This window comes from Micropterus salmoides, unplaced genomic scaffold, assembly GCF_014851395.1.
Source record: "Micropterus salmoides isolate LMB-PRFRI ecotype aquatic unplaced genomic scaffold, ASM1485139v1 Ms_hic_scaffold_7, whole genome shotgun sequence".
NCBI lineage: Eukaryota > Metazoa > Chordata > Actinopteri > Centrarchiformes > Centrarchidae > Micropterus > Micropterus salmoides.
The window spans coordinates 10,959,974-10,982,734 of NW_024044459.1; the positions used below are offsets into that span (position 1 = coordinate 10,959,974).

Below are 22,761 nucleotides of genomic sequence, written 5' to 3' on the forward strand. Positions count from 1 at the left end.
ATGTAGTTTTTCAATGAAATTAATAAATCACTTTTTTACTGCCTTTTTTCCTCAATGGGCTCTAACTTCACTTAGAAATAAAGCACATGCCTGTTTTCTCTGTTGCTTGGAACAGCCACTATTTCTCTTTTTATGTGAAAGAATTGCGTCGGGATGTAGCCCTGTGGGCGCTCCCGAGCCTTCTGCCAACTACAGCGATAACACTGCAGCTAACGAAATGCAGTCCGCTAACACAATAAAACAACTGGCTCCCAGCACAACACAAACTCCAACATGAACTCCATGTAAGGATAAAAAAAACAACAACATTTTATGTGCTGAAGCCCGTCAGCCCAAATAAGAATCAGAAGATGTTGGGTGAAAACAGTCAATATCAGAAGGGCTGATTGTTAGCTGATGGATAACTCTGACCAGTTGCTAACGTTATCCGGTGCTACTATAGTTGTAGCGTTATAGCTTTCTACATTACTTCACCAGCTAACGCGACAAGTATTACTATCCTGTGTACCACCAGTATTATGTCAAAGCAAATGTGGAGCGATTTTTTTTATACTAGCCCATAGTGATGAAAGGCAGGGGGGCAACTTTAGTTTCATAATGTTCAATTTAGATTTATTGTCGTTTTTCCGATACGCAGGTAAACCACTTCCCCACCATCTCAGTCGCTGTAGCTTAAGTGACCCACATAATATACAATAATGCAACATAACGTTGCAGGAAAACAACAGTGGAAGACCCATTCACTTCAGTAACATTATTTACTGCAGTCTAACTGTTAAATAAATTGTGGCCACAATCTCATTTAGCTGTGTTGACATTGCTGAGCCTCCGGTGAAAGATACACAAATAGTAATGTTAGTTACTGAAAAGCAGGCAGGCGAGCCAACACCGGTATCATCATGTAATGAGCATGAATTAGTTCAAGCTCAAGCTGATAAAAATATTACTGTAACGTTGCAGTGGGACTTTACGTGTAATAGCTGGAACGTTTCTGGAGAAAAGCCACAGCTGGCATGGCAGTGTTTCTGCGTTTGCTGGATCTTTGTACGAAAGCCGTTGTGTCTTGGATTATGCTCGCTCATGGGCTCGAGCACATCTGAAAATTGACTTCGAAACAGCAACAGTTTAAAACACACACACACACACACACACACACACCAGTGACCAAATTCACATACAGTCATATTCACATTCAACATACATGTTTGTGTTTTTGTTGTGTGCATTACAACAGCAAAGGTCATGATTTTAGTTCCTTAAATGCACTAAGCTTGTAACTGCACTAACAGACATAAAATATGAAAATATATGATATATATCAACAAGGTCTCTGCAAAATGATTATAAAATCAAAATAACTGCAAATATATGCTGTGTATATGTTGTGTTGGATTATGGTAGTTTCTCAAACCGCAGCTCCACTAAAATCAGCAGCTGTGCTCTGCTGCCACCTAGTGGTGGCTGTCAGCAGGTGTGTTTCTCTTTTGCAAAATGTTGGCTTGATCTTTACAGGAGTTTGTTCCAGTTTGATTTCTTCAGTGAATATGTTAATCATGTTGAATTACTGCATTTTGTCTGTTGTACAGATAATTGTGATGCACAAGGAAGCATGAAAATATCACACAAAAGTCTCAATATAATCCACTTCTTTCTCTCTCCTCCGCCTCTCTCTGTAGGGTGCCCAACTCCTCACAGCAGCTAAAGGTCTTTCTAATCTCAAGGTAACACACACGAAACGAGGCCTTAGTACTGTTTCCAAAGGGACATTTGAAAGCCTGGATTTTGGTTTTCCATTGTCACCGTGTTGTTAGTTATTGAAGCCAGAAAAGAGGGTGGAGTCTGGATTCTAGCAAACAAGCAGCAATTTCCAGACACAAATGTTTTACGCCATCGTAAAAATTGGAACTAATTATTTCAAAACTGCCACCAAAACATTCACAAGGCAAATTCAAATTAGCCATACAGAACTTCTAGCAGAAAATGTATTCGAAGAGCCTTTGGGGTGGTTTCCTGGTGATGAAGACATTTTTCAGCAGTGGTGGCTGAAGGACTGCAGCTTAAAGCATTTGTACATGGGGTTCAATCGTTATTTGGAGCTGCCTGTGAACTCAGCATGGAGGAGGTTGCATAAAGCTAGCAGTCTGAAGACTAGATAGGCTGGGTAAAATGTGGATGTAGCAAGTAAATTCTAGATGTTTTCCCTCTCTCAGCAGTGACTGAGCACTTGCATCATAAACTGTTTTTTCGAACTGCTCACACAGTAGAAGTCTCAGAAATTTATTTCCCAATTCACTATTCAATCATGTAAAGAAAGACACTAATGATGTGTGTGTGTTTAAGTTCACAGTCAGTGTAGATGTACTGATGAGGAATCAACGGTCTGTTAAATTTATTCATGTTATTGTGGAATTATTATCCAATAACTGGATTTAAGTCAGCACAAACAGGAGACACTAAATATCAAAACTATGCTTAATAACAAAGGATCCATGATTTTCCCTGCTTCTGTTTTGTTTTTATTTATTTATTTTGAGCGTTGTTGTTTTTATTTATTTATTATAAGCGTTGCTCTTATGAGGAAAATTTGTCTAATGTCAGTCTGTGAACTCCGGTTTCTGTAGGGAGGTGGTGAAGCCAAAACCTTGACGCCCAAACAGTGTATAATTATTGATGCAGGGCTGGAGACGATCAAGGTAGGTGGAGACCTGCAATTTCTCATGTCAAGCAAGAAAACAACATGGAAAATGTCAGTTGCATCTAGACTGGTCAATTTAGAGACATTTACACTATTATTTGGCTCTATAAAATATGTAGGACGATAGTAAAAAGTTTAGTAATACTTTTCTGTTTTCCATTAGTCAAAACAAACTAAGACTTTCTGCTTGTTTTTTAGATGCTGCCACCAGATTTGATATACTCCTTTATTAGAAAAATTCACATGTATTTATTGACAGAACAACAGAATCAAGCTGAAAAATGCACTTTGGATTTACTCTGGATACCTGGATATAATAATCTTTTATTATTGTTTTAAACAACAAGGAAAGAAAAATCATTGTACTTTTTTGTGTACATATTTATGACAGCGTATTAGGGTCATTGTAGGTTAAAATAAATGAAGGGAAGCCAGGGAGAGGGGAAAATATTGAGAGAAAAAAAACAGAAAAAAGTATTACTTACTTGTACACACCTGTATTTACATATAAATCTGCTGCACAGCTGTTTTCAGTACTCATCTAAGTGACTGAAGCACATTGGCACAAACTGTAAAATCCTGTTCACAATATTGCCATATAAGAACTCTGTTCTTTTCTTCACCCTGCTGCCCACTTTTCTTTCAGCAATACTTCCACGCAGGGGGAAACGGTCTGAAGAAGGCATTTGTCGAGAAAAGTCCTGAACTGGCTTCACTGCGTTACGCCCTCTCCCTCTACTCCCAGAGCACTGATGCTCTCATCAAGACTTTTGTCACCACACAACACTCCCAAGGTGATCATAGACACAGACACTGCACGTACAGTATATTGATGTTGTTCAAATTGACTAAAAGGTTTCTTAAACCTCTATGCTCTCTCCTGCCTGCCCCCCCCCAGTGCACGATGGGATGGGCATCAGAATCACTGGCAATGAGAAGATTCGACCTGACAGGGGTAAGTCCAGTACACTCCAAAAAAAGGGGTTTCATGGGTTCCACAGGGGACAGTTGAGCTTTTTTGAGGAGTTCCTTGAAGAAAAATACAACTCAGTGAAATCTAACATTGCCTTTCCATAGTTTTCCGTGGCAAGGCTGGGTACTCGTTCACATTTTAGCATCATTTCTTTGTCATCCCTGCTTCAGTAAAGCACACACTTCACTCTGTGTGTTGGTAGGATTTTTAAACTACGCTGTAAATTAGATAATTGTCACTTTATCAAAAACTAACTATAAAAGTATAAGATATGGTGGTGTTTCTTTAATGTTACCTACTTTTTATCGTCATCATCACCTTCTATAGTAAAAAAAAAAGGGAATTTAAACAAGTTTGCCCAAAGCTGAAATGTAAAATAAGAAAATGGGTCACTGCAGCAGCAATAATATCAAGATAAGATTAAGATAAAACCACGAGAGTCAGGTTTAAAGATGTTGTTCATAGTGTTAATATGTGATGTGGTGGTTGTGTTCTGCAGGCTCGGGGATAGAGAAGCCCATCGGAGAGGCCATTCTGCAGATCGACATGATGCTCGGGAAGGAGCGTAAAGTCAATGTCAGAGGTGAGACTATATTCAAATTACACAAACATTTACAATTAAACAATGTTTCAACCTTAAAGCTCTCAACTACATTCTGACCCAAATTGAACCTTTTTCTAATCTTGTATTAAGCCTTTAAAGTGGTTTTGCATGTTTTAGCCCATGAAGTACTAGTTGTTACATCTTATATTACTGCCAACCACATGGGAATAACATGGCAATAGTGAGCAGAAATTGTTGTGGCGCAAGTGGTTGCCGTAGATTACACCTGGAACAACAAAACAAAATGCACAAGACTATCTAACCTCAAGGTACATTTTCCAAGATCAAGGATGAACTTTGAAGCCCAACAAAATATTGAAAGCAAGTCTGGCATCTGACTCAAATTCTGCACCAAGACAAGACATGTTTTTCTTCGTCTTTTTTTTTGTTTGTTTTTTGTTATTACAAAAGTAACAACATACACTGACAATAACTAAATGTGGTGACCTAAAAATATCTTAAGTAAGTCTCAAGGCTTTGCAAGTTAACTTTCATACCTTACAAAAATGAACTGAAAAAGAATTTCAGCAGTGATGCCAAGTGAATGGAACTTTATAGTTTTAGACTCAAAAACAAGTAAAACCACTAATATGGTCCTTTCATAAAAGGGAAGAAATATTTCCATTGCGAGGCCCTCTTAACGTTAAAACAGACAAATAGTAACAAATAATAATAACTTGATAAAAAGAATAAAAATATTAAAAAGACATATTGTTTGGTGGTCACATGACCTTACATGAGCATCAGAAAATGTATGTAGAAATATACACACATGCAACCCCAACCATGTAATTATCCATCCATCGGCACTACCATCAACACTGAATCTCTGTGTGTCTCATGTGTTCTTCCTCGCTCTCCTTCTGTTTTCCCAAATCTCTCCATCCAGTCATCGCAGCGAACGAAATGAAGTGGCAGACGTCAGGGATGTTCCGGCCATTCGTTGAAGTCTCCATGGTCGGCCCTTTCCTGGCCGACAAGAAGCGCAAGTTCACCACAAAATCCAAGAACAACAGCTGGTCGGCAAAGTTCAACGAGGCTTTTCAGTTGTGAGTTTGAAAACCTCAACTCTTTCATTTACAAATAAGCAAACAGCTGAAATGTGTTGCCACGCTGCAGATTTTTTATTTCCTCTTGTGCTCTGTAGTGTCCTGGGTAAGGAGTCCCCAGACTGCTATGAGCTCCAAGTGACCGTGAAGGATTACTGCTTTGGCCGGGCAGATCGGGTGGTCGGCATGGCTGTGGTTCAGCTGCGTGACGTCGCTGACCGCAAGAGCTGCGTGTGCTGGTGTCCCCTTGGACCGCGGATTCAAACGGACGAGACGGGCATGACGGTGATGCGTATCCTGTCCCAGCGGCCTGCTGACGAGGTGGCCAAGGAGTTTGTCAAGCTGAAATCTGAAACTCGTCCTGTGGAGGAGGGCAGATGAGCAGAGACAGACTCCAGATCAGAGATTTGTTGGAAATGGTGAGAATGTGAAACTGACATGGATTAGGTCAGGGTTTAGAGTCAGGGCTCGTTCACGGCTTTGTCTGGTGTTTACGGGCACTGTCATCTTCATCCTCAGTCAACACAGACCATTAAAGCCTTTGTCTGATATTCAGCATGGAGCACATCCTTCAAAAGTAGACACGAGGAAGTTGACTATTTGTTATGGTAAGAAAGAAATGTATTTAATTCGAAACATACTTTTTGAAAAGAAGCCGCTTCTCAAAATGTTGAAAAAGTATTACATTTAACCACAATCAGCACCAATATCATTACTATGGAGGGGCATGTGGGTTTTTAATCTCCACTCAGTGATAGAAAAATATAAAAATAGTTATAGTTCATCAGAGAGAAACTCTAGTCTAATGATCTGTAGCTAATTAAATCTGGATAAAATCAAATGTATGTCATCTGCTGTATTCATCAAAGCTGACCTCGCAATACTAATCCACAGCTTTTTACCAAACATCCACTCACAGGAATGAATGGATTTGTGTCTGAGTGTCTGTGTATGAAAAGATGCGAACAAGGCGTCCGTTTCAAACTGAATGGACCCGAACAGGAAATTCTGACTGCTATTAAGTAACTATTTAATGATCATAAGTAACTATGACATGTGAAGAAAGTGAGTTGGGTGAAATAATCCCAAATTCTTATACTGTTTGAGCCTTTAAAGCCTTTTGACTGCGAACAAATATCTTGCAATCAGTACAACTGTTGATTCTGGTATCCCGCACTGTTTAAAAAAAAAAGAAGATACCAGTCATTAACTAGCTAATTAATGTCACAAAAACACATTAAAATTAATAAATGTTGTACTTAGCATGACATGTTGCAGAGAGCTCAAGTTTTAAAGAAACATTTAAGCAGGTAACCAGTGAAGAAACAGTTCAAAAGAACAAAAATAAAACAGCTTCTGGTCCTTATAAAGGGTCATGGGTTACTGGTTTTTCATTTAACATGATGGTAGAATTAATCATCAGGTGTCAAATCCTTAGATTCATGCCAAATGACACCTGTAGCACCAGATGCATCTTATAGCAAGAACAAGTCATCAGGACAAAGTAGCCAGAATGTACCAATCCAATGAGTGAATGTTATAAAACTTTTCTGGAGAGCTGACGCATGTCTACAAGATGCCACTATTGTGTGTTGCCCTTTAATGATGAACTCCTGAATATATAAAACCTTGGGAAGAAAGAAAAGATGACATACGAATGACGTCGCCTTAAAAAAAAAAAATTCTGGCTAGCTAAACTAACTAGCTCACAGTACTCAGTGGGATTCAGAGAGACTTTTAAATCATGAATGTGTTCTACAACATTGAGTAAAAAGGCACTGATTTTTTTCAGAAACAAAGAATTATGGGAATAGTGGTTAAACTATCTGACTGACCTCTGGACTGTGGCCTGTCAAGCAGCTTCTCTGCACTGAGAAGAAATGTAGAGGTATTGAATTTAGCTCTTCTGTTTTTGCCAAGTGTCATACTGTGACTGTGAACACTGTTTACCTGTCGACCTGCTCTGAATGGAAACAAGCAGAAGTGGACAACCTGTGTTCAGGGGTTAAATAGTGTAGGACCAGAAATGGAACTCTAAGATTTTCTTTTTGTCGACTTTTACAGTTTTAAATTGGATGAGACCAAAAGTCTCTGAGATGCCACAGCCTTGCCATGCATGCACATTCACTGTAACAATCATCTGTTTCTGAATACCTGATTGGTGTTTTGCATTAGGTGCACTACAAACTTAGACTTGGATGAAAAATTAAACAATGCAGGCAGGTTGTTTAACTGACTTAAATGTGACTGGGTTTGATCCAAACTCTTGTCTGTTTACTATGTGCCAAGGAACGCAAGTGTTCAGTGAGCCACGTTCAACTAGCTCTCTTCACGTATTTTGGGCTGTTTGTGGACAGATGTGGCCGTTGTAGATGTCCCACTTACTTACACATTTGCCAAAACTAGTTACACTGTGGCTCCAAACTCAAGAAGATCTGTTTGGTAGATGAGATAGTCTGGAAATTAGTTTAGAGTTTTGGCTTTGGTTCTGCTGTACTAAACTGAACAAAGAGGGGGGTGTAGACAATGGCCACAACTGTAGTGACAGTTGAACCCTGTTTAAAACTGTAAGTTTGTAAAAAATAAAATAAAATAAAAAGCTAATGACCAGAGCATGTAATTATTGTATACAAAGTCAGCTAGAATTGTGATTTTTTTTTTTCATGTATGTACTGTGAAATATGAAGATTGATCAAATGTATGTAAAGTAGTTAACATTATTCTAATGTGACATATGTTGAATATACTTGTAACAATATTTTGTATATAAAACATTTATGAATCAAGGTAGTGGGCCTGTCCTTTGTGTGTGTGTTCTTCAGAAACTTGCGATGTGCAAAACGTCTCGGGTTACGTATGTAACCCTTGTTCCCCGAGAAGGGGAACGAGACACTGCGTCGGTGACGACACTATGGGAACGCCTCTGGGCGTGGCAGGGCTGAAATCATGAATGAAACTACTCCAATCCTATTGGCGTTGCTAGAACGGTAGCGTGGGACAGCGTAACTGGAGGCGTAAATGAGCACAGCGGCACACCGGACACATTAGCTCTTTGCTATGAAGCAAGGCACTCCAGGCAGGGTGAGGTGTGGCGGACCAACGCAGTGTCTCGTTCCCCTTCTCGGGGAACAAGGGTTGCATACATAACCCGAGACGTTCCCCTTCGAGGGAACTCGAACTGCGTCGGTGACGACACTATGGGAATGAGATACCCACTATTCCACTCCGAAAGCTTCCGCCTGCCCCCCAGCATGCAGTAACCTGTAGGCACGACTAAGAGGAGAGCGCACGGGTGCCGGGTGCAGAAGGAAGGTCCAGACTGTAAAACTGGATGAAAGTGTGAGGAGTGGCCCAGCCAGCTGCCTCACACACATCCTGGAGCGAAGCCCCTGAGAGGAGGGCCCTGGAGGCCGCTATGCCTCAAGTAGAGTGCGCCCTTATGGCCATAGGTGAAGATAACCCGCGCACCTGAGGGAAATAGGGAGGCCAGGGAAATAGTCTGAACGATCCAGTTGCTGATCGTGTGTTTGGAAGCGGGGAGCCCAGCCTTGGGGGACCCGAAACACACCAGCAACTGGTCTGCTTTCCTCCACCGGGGAGGACCTCAGAGTGTAAATACTCAGCGCTCTGACAGGGCAGAGCAGATGAAATCTCCCGTCCTCCGCCGTCACATGAGGTGGGGGATGAAACGCCTGCAGCACCGTAGACCCTGACAACCTGGACGGAACCTTAGGGACATAGCCTGGACAGGGGTGCAGGATGGCTCTGACCCTCCCCGGGGCAAACTCCAGGCATCGAGGAGAAAACGAAAGTGCCTGGAGATCCCCCACCCTCCTCAGAGAGGTGATAGCGAAAGGCCATCTTAAGGGTCAGGTGCTTGGCCTCAGCCGACTCCAGGGGTTCAAAGGGGGCCTCAGCCAGCGCTTCAAGAACCACTGCCAGGTCCCAAGTGGGAACCCTGGAACAAGTCACAGGTCTCATCCTCTGGGCTCCACGGAGGAAGCGCACGACCAGTGGAAGCCTCCCCAGAGGCCCATCCCTCAGAGGGGTGTGGAATGCTGCAATGGTAGCCACATACACCTTGAGTGTGGACGGGGAAAGGCCAGCAGAGAAATAGTCCGGGAGGAACTCCAGTACCACAGTCACCGGGAAGGTAACTGGGTCCACCACCCGTTCTCTACACCAGGTGGCAAACACCTTCTACTTCAGGCCGTACGTCCCTCTCGTGGACGGGGCTCTGAAGCTGCGCAGCGTCTCGACTATTCCCGCCGTCAGGCCCGCCTCAAGGAACTAGGCCCCCTCAGGGGCCAGACACACAGTCTCCACAGTGCGGGGCAAGGGTGAAAGACCTGACCCTCCGCCTGAGAAAGGCCATGGCAGGCCCTCCAGGAACGAGATTATGTCCGAGAACCACACTCGGGCCGGCCAAAACGGGGCTACTAACAGCAGGCTGACGCCGTCCTGACGGACCCACTCCAGAACCCCCGGGAGCAGAGCAACTGGGGGAAAAGCATACAGATGCAGCCTTGGCCACGTCTGCACCATGGCACTCCCTCTCTGCACCATGGCACTCTGAGAACCACAGCGGACAGTGTGTAATCTCTCGAGATGCAAACAGGTCCGTGTCTGTGGGGCTGAACCTTTCGCACAATAACTCCACCACCTCGGGGTGGAGTCTGCATTCCCCGGGCCTCAGCCCCTGTCTCGACAGCAGGTCTGCTCCCTGATTCTGGGTCCCAGGGATATACATCACTCTGAGAGACAGCAGTCTCTGCTGGGACCACAGGAGGATCTGATGCGCCAGTTTGCATAATGGGCGCGAGCGCAGACCCCCCTGGTGATTCAAATAGGCCACCACTGCCGTATTGTCGGTCCTGACAAGGACGTGGTGACCGTGAGCGGGCAGAAAACTCCTCAGAGCTCTGAAAATCCGTCAACATTTCGAGGTCCTGACCATGTACCAAGAGAAATGATGCTCCTGCCAGGAGCCTCTCGCAAAGCAGCCGTCCATGACCGCACCCCACCCCGTGAGTGAGGCGTCTGTCGAAATAATTATTCGGCGACATGACACTCCCAACATGGGGCCCTGGGACAAGGAACGAAGTCACCTGCTCGTAACCCGTATCAGACAGAGCAGATTTCCCCTCGGGGGAATCCCTTGGATTTTAACCACCACTGCAGGGCTCTCGTGCAGCAGGCCACACGGGATTACGCTGGACGCTGCCACCATGAGACCCAACACCCTCTGAAAGTGTTTCACAGTGATGGTGCGGCCTAGCTTCACTCTGGTCACTGAGGACAAAATGGACCTGACGCGTGCAGGAGACAGGTGGGCCCGCGTCATCATTGAGTCCCACACGACCCCTAGGAACATAGTCCATTGGTCGGGCGTCAGCACGCTCTTCTTCGCGTTGAGCCACAGCCCCAAATGCTGAAGGTGGGCGAGGACGACATCTCGATGCCGAACCGCTAACTCTCGAGACTGAGCCAGAACGAGCCAGTCATCAATGTAGTTCAGTATGTGGATGCTGCATCCATGCACTTGGTGAACGTGCGAGGGGAGAGTGCTAGGCCGAACGGAAGAACCCGATACTGGTACGCCGCGCCCCCGAAGGCGAACCTCAGGAACTTCCTGTGAGAGGCACGGATGGAGATGCTTTAGAAATATGTCGTCTTGCAGATCTATCGTGACAAACCAAGATCCTTGCAACCCTTCGTCCTTTTTGGGAACTATGAAGTACTGGCTATAGAACCCGGACTCCCTGACTGGCAAGGGAATAAGTTTTATGGCCCCCTTTTCCAGCAGAGAGCGAACTTCTTGTCCCGACACCTGGCTCTGCCCCGAGTGCACCACAGGCCAGACCACCCCGTTGAATCTGGGGGGGCGGACCCGGAACTGCAGCCTGTAGCCATCCACTATGGTGCGCAGGACCCACGGGGAAAGGTTGGCAAGGCTTCGCTACGCTTCTGCAGAATCCGCCAAGGGAACCAGCCCCTTGGGGCCCGGAAGTCATCCTCCATGACGCTAAGCACGTCTAACTCCTCAGAATCAGACTGTGCGAGCCGCTCTGGACTCATACCTCGAAAAAGCCTCGGCAGTCCCAATGCCCTCGGAGATGTCGCGCTGGGAGCCCCATGACCGAAACCGCCGCGCCGCCTCAGCACCCTCAGGGGCAGGGCCTCGCAATGGCCGCAAGCAGCCCCCTCGAGAGCTGCCTGGGCATGCAGCATCCCCAGACAAGACACACACAGGGCATGAGTGTCCCCAGCCGTGATGTAGTGCGGGCATGGGAAACACACTGCCTGAACTGCTCACCAGCCATCTCCTTTGCCAGACTTCCTTCCAGGTAAGAAATTTCCTCTCATGGTTGTACTCCTTTCATAGTCTCAAACATGCCAGAGTGCCTGCTGAATAGAAAAAATCTAATGTGTCCGGTGTGCCGGTGTGCTTATATACGCCTCCAGTTACGCCGTCACACGCTACCGTTCTAGTAAAGCCAATAGGATTGAAGTAGTTTCATTCATGATTTCAGCCCTGCCACGCCCAGAGGCGTTCCCATAGTGTCGTCACAGACGCAGTTCGAGTTCCCTCGAAGGGGAACTCCTGTTCACCTACGGTATGTTCCCAAGGCTCAGCTGTGGATATATTAATCTCCCCATCAGCATGTTTTTAATGGGCAGAACACACCTCAGACCAATCATGTACTATGAACTTGACTGCATAAAAGTAAGTAAAAACTTAATAGAAAGAAAAAATGATAAAATGATAATCCTAAATTTAACCCCACTAAACCTTTACACAGCAGACATTTCATCAGGTCCTACTAGGAACAGTTCAGGTGTTACTAATAATATTAAAATTGGCTCTGTGACCAGTATGTGCAATACCACAAATACGCTGAAACTGAAGCAGCTAAATAGAATTCAGCCATCAGCCAACATTTTATTACTTAAACCTGTTCTTCTCCTTCTGTGACATGTCAAAAGGCCTATCTTCGTTTGCATAGCCTAATAGGACTCAGACAGTTTTTTTTTTTTTTTACATTTTTGAAGAAATGTTTATTGTTTTAAGGGAACAAAAATTCCTCTAAAAACAGCATGTAGACTATGATCCTGGTCGTATTAACCAGGTTCAAAATCTGTTTCTGGGGGCACAATTAACCCTCACAGGTTTCAGCTGCAATGTGTATCCACACTACCTGGCTGCAGATAAGCTCTGTGGGCATCTGATTAAACACTGGAACATGAAACCTGTTTCAAGCTTGTACGTTGAACGACTTGTCCGAGTATAAGGCAAAGTCAGTATATATTTTAAATCTCACCTTAAAATATACCTTTATCAGACAGCTTATCTTGATTTTTACTTGATATCTCTTTATTATTATTTTTTCATTTATTGCTAGAAGTGGATATTCCAGTCCAGTTAATATCTCTTGTTATCTAAGGAAGGTTAAAACCAAGGGCAACAGGACTGGCTGAAGATACTAGAAGACGTTTCACAAGAGGCTTCTTCAGTTAAGACATTTTACGTCTTCGAGTATCATCAACCAGTCCAGTTGCCCTTGATTTTAACCTTCCTTGGATAACTATGACCTGGATGATTGAGAACATTCACAGATGTCTTTTGCTACCTAAATGTTCCTCGTTTTATTAGAATTCTTATTTATTGATTTCAATTTGCTCCCTTGTGTGAAGCACTTAGTAACTTGGCTTTGAGAAGTGCTCTGTGAATAGGGATTAATATTATTGAAATTAGTATTGTTAATACTGTTGATACTGTGCTTCAGTGTTCCATAATGCCAACCACATTTTCAATTAAATTAGTTCAAACCAGTTCACACAAAGCAACTTTTGGGAGCTCTGGAGGCCTGGATCCTTGTTGCACCCTGACCATCATGAGGCACTAACTCCTGATGAAGCTGGTACACCCACTGTATGCTAATTCAGTATCAGAGAAACTTTTGAACTTAAAATTTAATTGTAATTCCACACTCATGGCTCACTCCCATAGGAGTTTTCACTGATTATACCTTTTTTTAAAGATCATTGTTATTAGGGAATTAAGTTGGGTGACATTAGTTCAGAGGTCTAATTATCAGTAACTAAAAACACCTGTGTGGTCCTGCAGGGCGTTTTAGTAAAACTTTGAATACAAGACTTGTTACTTACTAAGGGGCTTTCAGTACTTTTCTACTGGGCAGAGAGCTCCCTCTTGTGTTCAAATCAGACAGAACTAACTGTAGGCTATGAAACCTGTGGTGAAATAATTAATCTAAAGACCCTGACATTTTTCACAGGAGATGGTAGAGACCAAGAGTTAAGAGGAGACTAAAATATTACAACTTTGTCACACTCGCCAGGTGCTTTCTGTCTTTGCTGACTCATTTGCTGTGTTGTGAACATGCGGGTATAACTGTTGGATTGTTGTGCTGGTTATTGATAGGTGGGACTGTCCCATCAGTACAACTGGGAACACCTGAGCCTAACACGACACTACAATGTAGGGGAGACTGTCTCAATGTGATGTGTTTGGTTTCTTTAACATTTTTTTTTCCCACCGACATCCACTCACCTACACCACTGATCTTACTGCTGTTTCTTTTGGTGTGTTAGGTAATTTACAACATTATTTACCACATCACACATGCTGTTCATTACAAACACAGGCTTTGTGTGAGAGTGAGAGTTTAAAGAAACAATCTGAGAACTGCATGTAAAGAAACGTGCAGCATTCAAAAATCTAAACACAAGCACAACAGAATTGTCAGCTCGCCGACACATACTGTATCTCGGTGAAACAAAGCTTTGACAGTTTAAATAAGACAGAGGCGTGGAAGAGGTGTTAATGTTATAAAGCTGCTTCATGGCAAATCTGCAACTCTAAATGGAGGAATTTAAAAAACAGATTCAGCTGGCAGTGTTTTCAACTGATTTATTTACTTCTCTTACAGTTGTTTATGTATTATTCATCATATGTGAAACGTAAGCTTGTTTTTTGTTCTCCCTAGGACTGAACAGGTCTTTGCAAAAGTGTTTCAATACTGTTACATTATAAACATGAAAATAATGATCAACCACAATCTACATTCAGTAATTGTCTGGCGAGAGTCACACATTTTCATTACATTCACTGCAAATGAGTTAACATGTATATGATTTAATACTGCATTAATGCTCCTTACTTAAAATAAATATTTGAAAACTTGTGATATATAGGGAATAAATAATTATTTATTTTTTGGAAATAAATTAAAAATGAGGAAATAAATATTTAAAGGAATGTTATTTGCAAATGTGAAAGTTCATTGCTAATATGTCAAGTGGGAAAGAGACAAACATTAGAGGCACATCAGAAAGACGAAGGAAAAATGGATATAAAACCAGATAAAACTCTCTAATTAAATAAAATTAAAATACTACTGTTGATTGTCATGGCAAATATTTATGCCATATACAAGGAAAAACATCAATAGAAATGTTGATCCTTTGTTTTGTACATAAATCAGGCTGTGGTAGCACTGACCTGATTCACTTCATGGCCATTTGAAACATTTTGCGTGAGAAAAATTATAAATACGTTCAACATATAAATGAGAATTTCAAGAGTACTCCACTGATTTAGTGTTGCACTGCTTTAACATTAACAAAACCTTCCTTGTCAAAACCTGGCGGCTTCATTACCCACAATGTAACTCGACCACCGACATTTTGGTCTTCAGACCCAACCGACACTGACACAAGTGACATCACTTGAGGCAATTTACCAGTGACATCACATAGCTCAATCTGGGGCCACAAAATGCTTTATACAACTTTTTTTCCACATACGCAGTAGTACTCTCCAACAACTGTAAACACACATTGACATGTAAAATCAGTGGAGTTCCCCTTTAAGTTGGAGATGCATAATGCTCACATGTTGGTGAACTCACTGACGTCTAATGTTGCGCTGATATACTATTAACTCTTGAGGTATTCAAAACAGATATCAGGCTACACAACACGCCCACTTTACTACAGAACACCTTCTTTAAAACATAACCAAACTGCGACTGTTTTGATGGCGGGTCATGTAGTACTGTGGACCCACAGGTAGACCTACTTGGAAACACTAGCCGTTGAGCTAATGAGCAAATGCAGCATTCCAGGCAACTCGTAACTCCGAAATTTCTGACTTCTAACGAGAAAAAGTACCACAGAACTCTACCTGAAGTTGGAATTCCTACTAGTGAACCATCAACTAAAAGGCAACATAAAGTATATTTACATGTATTTAAATTAAAATAATACATACCATCATATAGTAAAACCTGTTTTACCCTAAAGTGATGTAGGAATATGTTGCTAGGTAGCTAAGTCATCTTTTCATAACACAAAAGTTAGTCAATAAAATGTACAAAATGCCAAAACATCTGAAAACATATGAAGTATAGCTTACAACATTTACTCACTTTGGAGGATTACCACTTCAGTCACTTGTTTTCATTAAAAGGGCCATAATTTTAATTAATACCAAGGGTAGTGCTGAAGGTGCAACTGGGTGACAAAGACTTTGTCACAGTCAGCCATGTTTTTCGTTCACTTTCGGCGTCAGGCACCATGCACCTGGGAAAACGTTGAGGCTGACAGTCAGATATTTCGACTTGGAAATTTCCCAATTCCGAGCAGTCTGGAACGCAACATAAATCGTCATCATACAATAATCTATGGGCTCCGAGAATGCTCTTGAGGTAACTATCTTAACATCAATTTGATATTTTTAACATCTATGTCGAAAGGATCACATGTCTCCTTCAAACAGAACGAGATAACTTAAATATGAAGCACCGCCCCATGGCCAGAAGTATGTGGATATCCAACCTTTACACCTATATGTGATTGTTGAACATCTCTTTCCAAAACCATGGGCATTTATCAGCTGCTATAACAGCCTTCACTCAGATTTTGGAACCTGGCTGCAGGGATTTTCTCCCATTTGGCCACAAGAATATCAGTGAGGTCCAACACTGTTGCTGTGTGATGAGGTCTGGCCCGCAGTCGCCGTTCAGTTCAGGGATCTGCGCGGACTAATCAAGTAGTCGAGTAGTCAAGATCTATGTTACGTTACGTAGTAGAAGATTTCTATTAATTGGAAGTACTAAGAGGTGTAGCCCAAACCATGAAAAACAGACCCAAAGCATACAAAATTATGTGTATGGGGTATCCATATGCCTTTGGCCATTTTCTGTGTGTCCCTCCTTTATGTCCTGAATGCTTCCAAATTGACAGCACATGAATAAGGTCATCGTTAAAGATGAAATGGTCAGACATTTAGATCTTGGCATGGGTTAAATACTTTCCATTTTTGTGTATTAGCAGCATTGTTGTGCTTCCTGTTGAACTCAAGTCTCTCAGGCTGTGCATACTAGTGGAGGCTAAACATTATTGATCGGACGACATGGAAGTGGCGCACTGTGTCTCCCTCTCGCCGTTGGTCTTTGGAGATTGTAATTGGTCAGGGAGCAGGACCTCAACAGAGAAGTTGATTCTTTTTGCCTGGAAGATGCTGTAAGTGTTGTCAAATCTCAGAACATCTGGGGAAGAAAAGCAAAGTAGAGTAATTACTATACTGTTGGATCTGATCTAATGCTGCACTAACATGTTCAGCATCTCTGCATACTGGTATGTTTACACATCATAAAGCCTGCTGAGAGAACCAGTCTATGGTGAGTCTTACTCAACAGGTTACTCACAGACTCCTGGGCGTTCACAGGTCAGTGATCCGTCCTCGGGCACTAAGTGGGTGTTGTAGCGCTGGCTGGGCACAACTTCCTCCATCTGAGCTGCCTTCTTCCATTCGCCCTTTTTAGCCTTCAGAAACACCCCAAAGCCAATGTCTGCACCCTCAGTGGCAAACTGCCACCTACCAAGAAGAAAATAAATGTATTAATTAAATGTTGCTTTTCTGACATTTTTGTTAAATTCATTCATTCATTCAAAAAAAAAACTACCTATCACAAACTCATTGGGCTAAGTGTGGAATTACATGGGCATGTATCTGTTAAAATTACTTTTATTGGGCTAGTCTCACTAGGATTATAATAGTTTAGAATTCCACTTTAGTAAAAAAAAAAAAAAAAACACCTAACAATTTTAATACTAAGGTTTAAGTTGGAAAGGGCATTGATAAGTAACCTTAAGTACGGTAAAACGGCTGAATTTGATCCTTAAAAGATCTAAATGATGCTTGTGCTCCTTATTCTACTCCTTTGTTGGTCATTAACAGTTTTAATAATTGAATTGAAACAGTCTCATAGTTTGGCATTTGTTCACCAACTGAAAATGTATTTTATCACTAAGATTCGTCATTGTTTGTTTCATCACCTATTCAGCTCTTATTCTGGTTTACTGCAGCTATGTCCTTTTTATTATCTTCGCAAGTAAAATATAACTGATCTTTGAGTGTAAAGATTTCTTTGCACAATCCAGACTTTCCCAAAAACAGAGGTTTCTACTTGTAAAAGCTGTTAAAAAATGGCATAAATAACCTTTGAGACCATTATTGCCTGTATGAGACAACGTATGGCATTCAGCTGACCTGAGAACGCAGCCAGGAAACAGAATCTCATAATCCAGCTGTTGGGAAGAACCTCGACTGACGGTCATACACTGCTCATAGTCCACCTTAACATGGTCCCGTACGTAGTAGGAGGTGGGGACTGGGCCGACGTGGTTTATCTGCAGCAGAGACCATGCATAAACAGAATTAGGATATGGGTGCCAAAAAGTTTAATATATGAAATGTTGAGTTCAGGAGAAGTGAGGGAAAAAAAGAAAGCCATCACTTACTGTGACACTGTCTGAATGCTTGTAATTGTACACATTTTGCACACAAAAAAGAGAATGTTCTCTCTTTCCCACTTTTTTGTTTATTCACATTAATAAAATAAATATCAAACCAATCAACTTTCCTGTAGTGTACAGTGCAGTATAAAAACCCAACCAACAGAGGGCAGAGATTTCCTCATGTCAGGTCAGCAAAGTGGGGTTGGTTAAATCCATCAGGTGATAATTAACATTAGGTATATTACAGATATTACAGATAACAGACACACACACACACACACACACATATATACATGAACAAACTAGAAAATGTATCCTTTTGGACTTTGAGAAGTTCAAGTAAGAATAATTCCTCAGATATAAGCATCATTATAAGGGAAGTCAAACTCATCTGAAACCCCTTGTCTAAAAATCTTTCAGAAGTGTCACACTTAACGGGAGATGTTATTGGGAAACTGACAAAAATAAAAGATGCAGAATGAGGCATTGCTAAAAGAAAATAAAAGAAATGACACACACTGTTATAAACTTCAGACATCTCATGATTTTACTGAACCTGACAGAGGAAAACTTCACATACAAGATTCATAAGTGGCCGTTTTTCATTTGTGCTTTTTTTTTTTCAATTCAAAATGAAAATCTGTTGGCCGCCAAGTACAAGACTCAAACGTTTTAAAGGAAGCAGATCACCGAGATTAAATGTCAAACGCTATCTTTGCTGCTGCACTTATCACTGCAATTTGAAACAGTCAGTATCCTCCAATGACATTAACAGCTAATAATTAACTAATTAATTAAATTTAAAAAAATATATATTTTTTCAGATTAGATTTTTAACCAACAACAATGAGCCTTAAAGATACATTTTGCAAACAAATTGAAAGGTATGCCTTACATGGGCATCATTTAATTTGACACTATGGGAAATACACACTCTTTCTGGTGGAGAATTAGATCTGAGGACTGAAACCACTCAAGGCTACAGCCAGCAGTAAATATGAAGCTAAAGAAAACCAAGATTGACTTAGTTTAGCACAAAAAACGGAAACATGGGGAAACAGCTAGTCTAGCTCTGTCCAATGATAATGAAATCCAACAAACCAGTGTAAAAATGATGAAATGTCGTTTGTGTTAAGTCATGTGGCAGACTACTTCTTGACCACGTGCAGTGACTTCCTGGAAAGACTTCCAGGTTAGCTCTTTCCACTCATGATCTTTTTCCCCAACCAGATTTTTGGCCGCTCTGCCTCTGACTGGCTAGTACTTGTTGCCTCTCGTGCTTAGGCTGGTTAAGGTTAGGATTTAGCCAATCAGAGTCACAGTATCAGGCAGGACTTGACCCAAAGTTGGTGGGGAAAGAAATTACGAGTTTCCCCCCTGCTTCCAGTCTTTAGCTAAGCTAAGCCAGTTGTCTCCTGGCTGTAGCTTCATATTAACTGTACAGATATGAGAGTGGTATTAATATTCTATTCTAACTCTGGGCAAAAGCGAATATCCTTCCAAATGTTGAACTATTCCTTTAACAAGATAACTCCTACAACCTAAATTAATACAGTACAATGTCAAGGACACACAGCTAGCTAACTAAATGTTTATTTTTAAAAAAAGTAGAAAAAAGAAAAAACTTAGAGGCTGAGCATCTCAATTCCTTGAATCTTGAATGCAGACAAAATGAATTTTTCTCTTCCTGTTCCTCATCTGTCCTGGGCCCAATTATTTATCTACAAAAACAGTGACAAATGCAGGGTCAGTCTAGAGTAAATTACTGACGCACGACTACTCAAGCTGCTGTTCTCTTTTTGCTTGATGCAGCTACACATCGCTTATGCTGAGGCCATTTCTAAGCAGCAAGGCAGGATTGCAGCGGGGATGCAGTGGGAGTTTTCCTTGAATCATTTTAAGATATTAATTACCCATCTGCAATTTTCCTGCAATTACAGGAAAATGCCCTCTGTCATTACCTGTTGTAGTTCACACAGCACACCCTATGTTCAGTGCAACCGAGCAACCCTCAAACTGCATGCTTTTTGCATCAGCTATTCAGCATGTGTGCAGCTGTAATGATTCACACTGCTATGGACAGCCAGTCCCGAATAGTCCTTGCTTTGTCATTGACCTGTTGTGATCAGATTGGCTCGTTCATGTGCAACAGGATCCTTGCCACAGCCAGTGTTAGCAGCGTTAACATTTAATAATGCAGTGTTTTTGAAAACATCTCATCTCCTGTGTTCAGTTTGACCAGTTTGTAGCCTGAATGCCGCCTTGCATTATCCTTATTTAGGCAAATCATTTCTTTATTTTTTCTGCTTGGACGAGACAAACTGGAAAAACTGGTGGGAAGGGGCCTCACATAAACATAGTTTGCCAGTCAAATGTAAACCCACAACATTTCAAGTGCACAGTATGCATATTAGCCCGCCAGTCTCTCACAGAAGAAAAGCTGTAAGCTGCCAAACTACACTAGCACAGGAAGAACTACAGGGCAGGACTCACAAGTCTGTCAAACAGAGCCGATATATTTATCAAAGTACTCCAAAGCAAGCGTACTGTTGCCTATTTCAGCACTGAGCTGCAGGCCTGATTTAACAGGACGGCTGATCAGCTGTTGTTGGAATCAGACTTGTATCCATTGCAAAACTGTTTGTTCTGTTGTTAAGTTGCCTCATAACACTTCAAAACAAGAACATTGTGCATTTGGAGACATTTGGTCTAAATGCATCGTGACAATAAAATTATACATTTCTGTTGTTTAAGTTTCTTATTCCAAGAAGACAATACTTTGGTGCATATTTTTGTTTTTACTTAAGTCATTTTAAGATCAAATAACATGTGGGGAGAAAACTGACAGCAGGTAGATTTGCTCCATCTGAGAAATCTCAAATCAGGTAAACACTCACTAAGAACTCAATAGTACTTTGAAAATGAGTACATAATATTAAAGATAAAATAGTAATACAAGCATACATGAAGTGGAGAGTTAGTGCAATGATACCAGGCCAGTGGTAGCTGTCAATACAGGAACAGCTGCTATTAATAGGGCAGACTTCACAGTTAATCAGTCACATCAGCCAAAAACAGAATTTCACTCTCTTTGAAGAGGAAATGAAGGACTTCAAATATTTCCTTGTTGTCTACATAATTTCTTACATGCTGAATATAATTCAAAGGCTTGCTGACAACAACAAAAAAATCCTGTTTATTTAACAGGACTTACTTCACAAGTTCAGGTCACTTACAATAAGTGAATAACATGAATGTGTCATTGAGCACATCTCCAGGTATTGTTAAAATAATTACGCAGCATCTGCAACAGAGACGTGTCTCTTCCAACTCATCGTCATCCCGACTTGGCACCAAAAGAACAGCACCCATAGGTGTGCAGTTTGGCTTCTTGATTTACTGACTCACCCTGGTCCGACAGCGAGGATCGCCATCAGGATCTGTCAGTTTGCCCCCGTATATCGCTGGCAGCTCCTCTTCATCTATGTACTTAAGTAAAACCTCCTGCCAGTTAGCTGTCAGACCAGAGAAAAAACAACCGTCAATTCATCAGAAGGTGGGGTGGTTTTGATTTTTCAGTGAATTTGGTATTAGGGTAAAATATTCTCCAGTGTCTCACCGCCGAGGATGTAGATCTTGTGTCTTGTGTTCTCACTCAGAAAGTGCTTGACGAGGTTGTAGGCCACAGGAAAGAGTTTGGGGGCTGCAGGAGAAAAACATAAAGGTGTTAACCAAACGTAAGGCAGCAAGAATCGAAACTCTCGTTCTTCAAAAAGCAGGATATGATAATAAAAAAACAAAGACGAATAAAGAAATGCAAGTGGAATCAATTAATTACTCCCCTGATCTGGACTATCTTTTGTTTATTGCAACATGTATTCATGGAGGAAAGACAAATGTACCTTTAATGACAAAGAGCCTTTTCAAGCCTTCTGGGTAGTTGTCTTCAAACATCTGGAGGATCTGGAAACACAGGGGAATAGACTGTATTTGGAGAAATTCAATCAAATTTAGTTTTGTGAGCTCTGTCTACACTTTCATGTGAGTGCCTCTATACCTCTCCATATGTTTCTATAGCAGGCTTCCATAAGTGTTTCAGACCCAGACCTTCAACATCATAGATCATGGTGATTGACTCCACGTTCTTCCCCAGCTGGTTGGAAACAGTGACAGAAAGACAAAATTATAACACAACCTGTAGTTCAGGTCGTACAGAAGACGGCCATTCATTTTAGGGTTGGTGGTTCTTTCTTGGCTCCTCCTGCCCAGGAAACTTGAGAAAGACACTGAACCCTAGATTGTTCTACAATTGTAATGAATGTAATGTGGTGAAACTGAGTGTTAAATACATATAAAAATTATTATTAAAATGAGCAATTTGTAAGCTATAGAGGGAGATTTCAGCGTGAAATTATTATTATAATTATTATTTTTCACCAGAGGATAATCCAGCCAAAACATTTAACAGGAAAATAAACTCGGACAATGAAATTGTGGTGTTGAAATCACAACTGAATATCATAAAAGAGCTATTTCAAAATAGAGAATTTTAAAAAAGGTAACTGCCAAACCCAAACTCAACTCCCAATGACTTTTGCTCCTTCTGATGACAAAA

At 41.6% G+C, this 22,761-nt stretch overlaps 2 protein-coding genes across 2 annotated transcripts in view; one reads left to right on the forward strand and one right to left on the reverse strand.

The window, feature by feature from the left end:
• LOC119891218 (protein unc-13 homolog B-like) overlaps nucleotides 1–6,082 on the forward strand; it is a 176,826-nt gene extending 170,744 nt beyond the window's left edge. Inside the window, exons 35-41 of the mRNA XM_038702597.1 lie at nucleotides 1,677–1,721; nucleotides 2,622–2,693; nucleotides 3,342–3,489; nucleotides 3,594–3,650; nucleotides 4,168–4,251; nucleotides 5,162–5,321; nucleotides 5,420–6,082. Coding sequence (XP_038558525.1) covers nucleotides 1,677–1,721; nucleotides 2,622–2,693; nucleotides 3,342–3,489; nucleotides 3,594–3,650; nucleotides 4,168–4,251; nucleotides 5,162–5,321; nucleotides 5,420–5,702 — 849 coding nt within the window. The 3' untranslated portion in view covers nucleotides 5,703–6,082. The remainder of the gene's footprint in view (nucleotides 1–1,676; nucleotides 1,722–2,621; nucleotides 2,694–3,341; nucleotides 3,490–3,593; nucleotides 3,651–4,167; nucleotides 4,252–5,161; nucleotides 5,322–5,419) is intronic.
• Nucleotides 6,083–14,800: 8,718 nt separating this feature from the next.
• LOC119891221 (SEC14-like protein 2) overlaps nucleotides 14,801–22,761 on the reverse strand; it is a 19,118-nt gene continuing 11,157 nt past the window's right edge. Inside the window, exons 7-13 of the mRNA XM_038702600.1 lie at nucleotides 22,204–22,299; nucleotides 22,049–22,109; nucleotides 21,766–21,849; nucleotides 21,555–21,661; nucleotides 17,899–18,038; nucleotides 17,054–17,223; nucleotides 14,801–16,894 (exon numbers count right to left, since the gene is read on the reverse strand). Of these exons, the coding sequence (XP_038558528.1) occupies nucleotides 16,743–16,894; nucleotides 17,054–17,223; nucleotides 17,899–18,038; nucleotides 21,555–21,661; nucleotides 21,766–21,849; nucleotides 22,049–22,109; nucleotides 22,204–22,299 (810 nt within the window). The 3' untranslated portion in view covers nucleotides 14,801–16,742. The remainder of the gene's footprint in view (nucleotides 16,895–17,053; nucleotides 17,224–17,898; nucleotides 18,039–21,554; nucleotides 21,662–21,765; nucleotides 21,850–22,048; nucleotides 22,110–22,203; nucleotides 22,300–22,761) is intronic.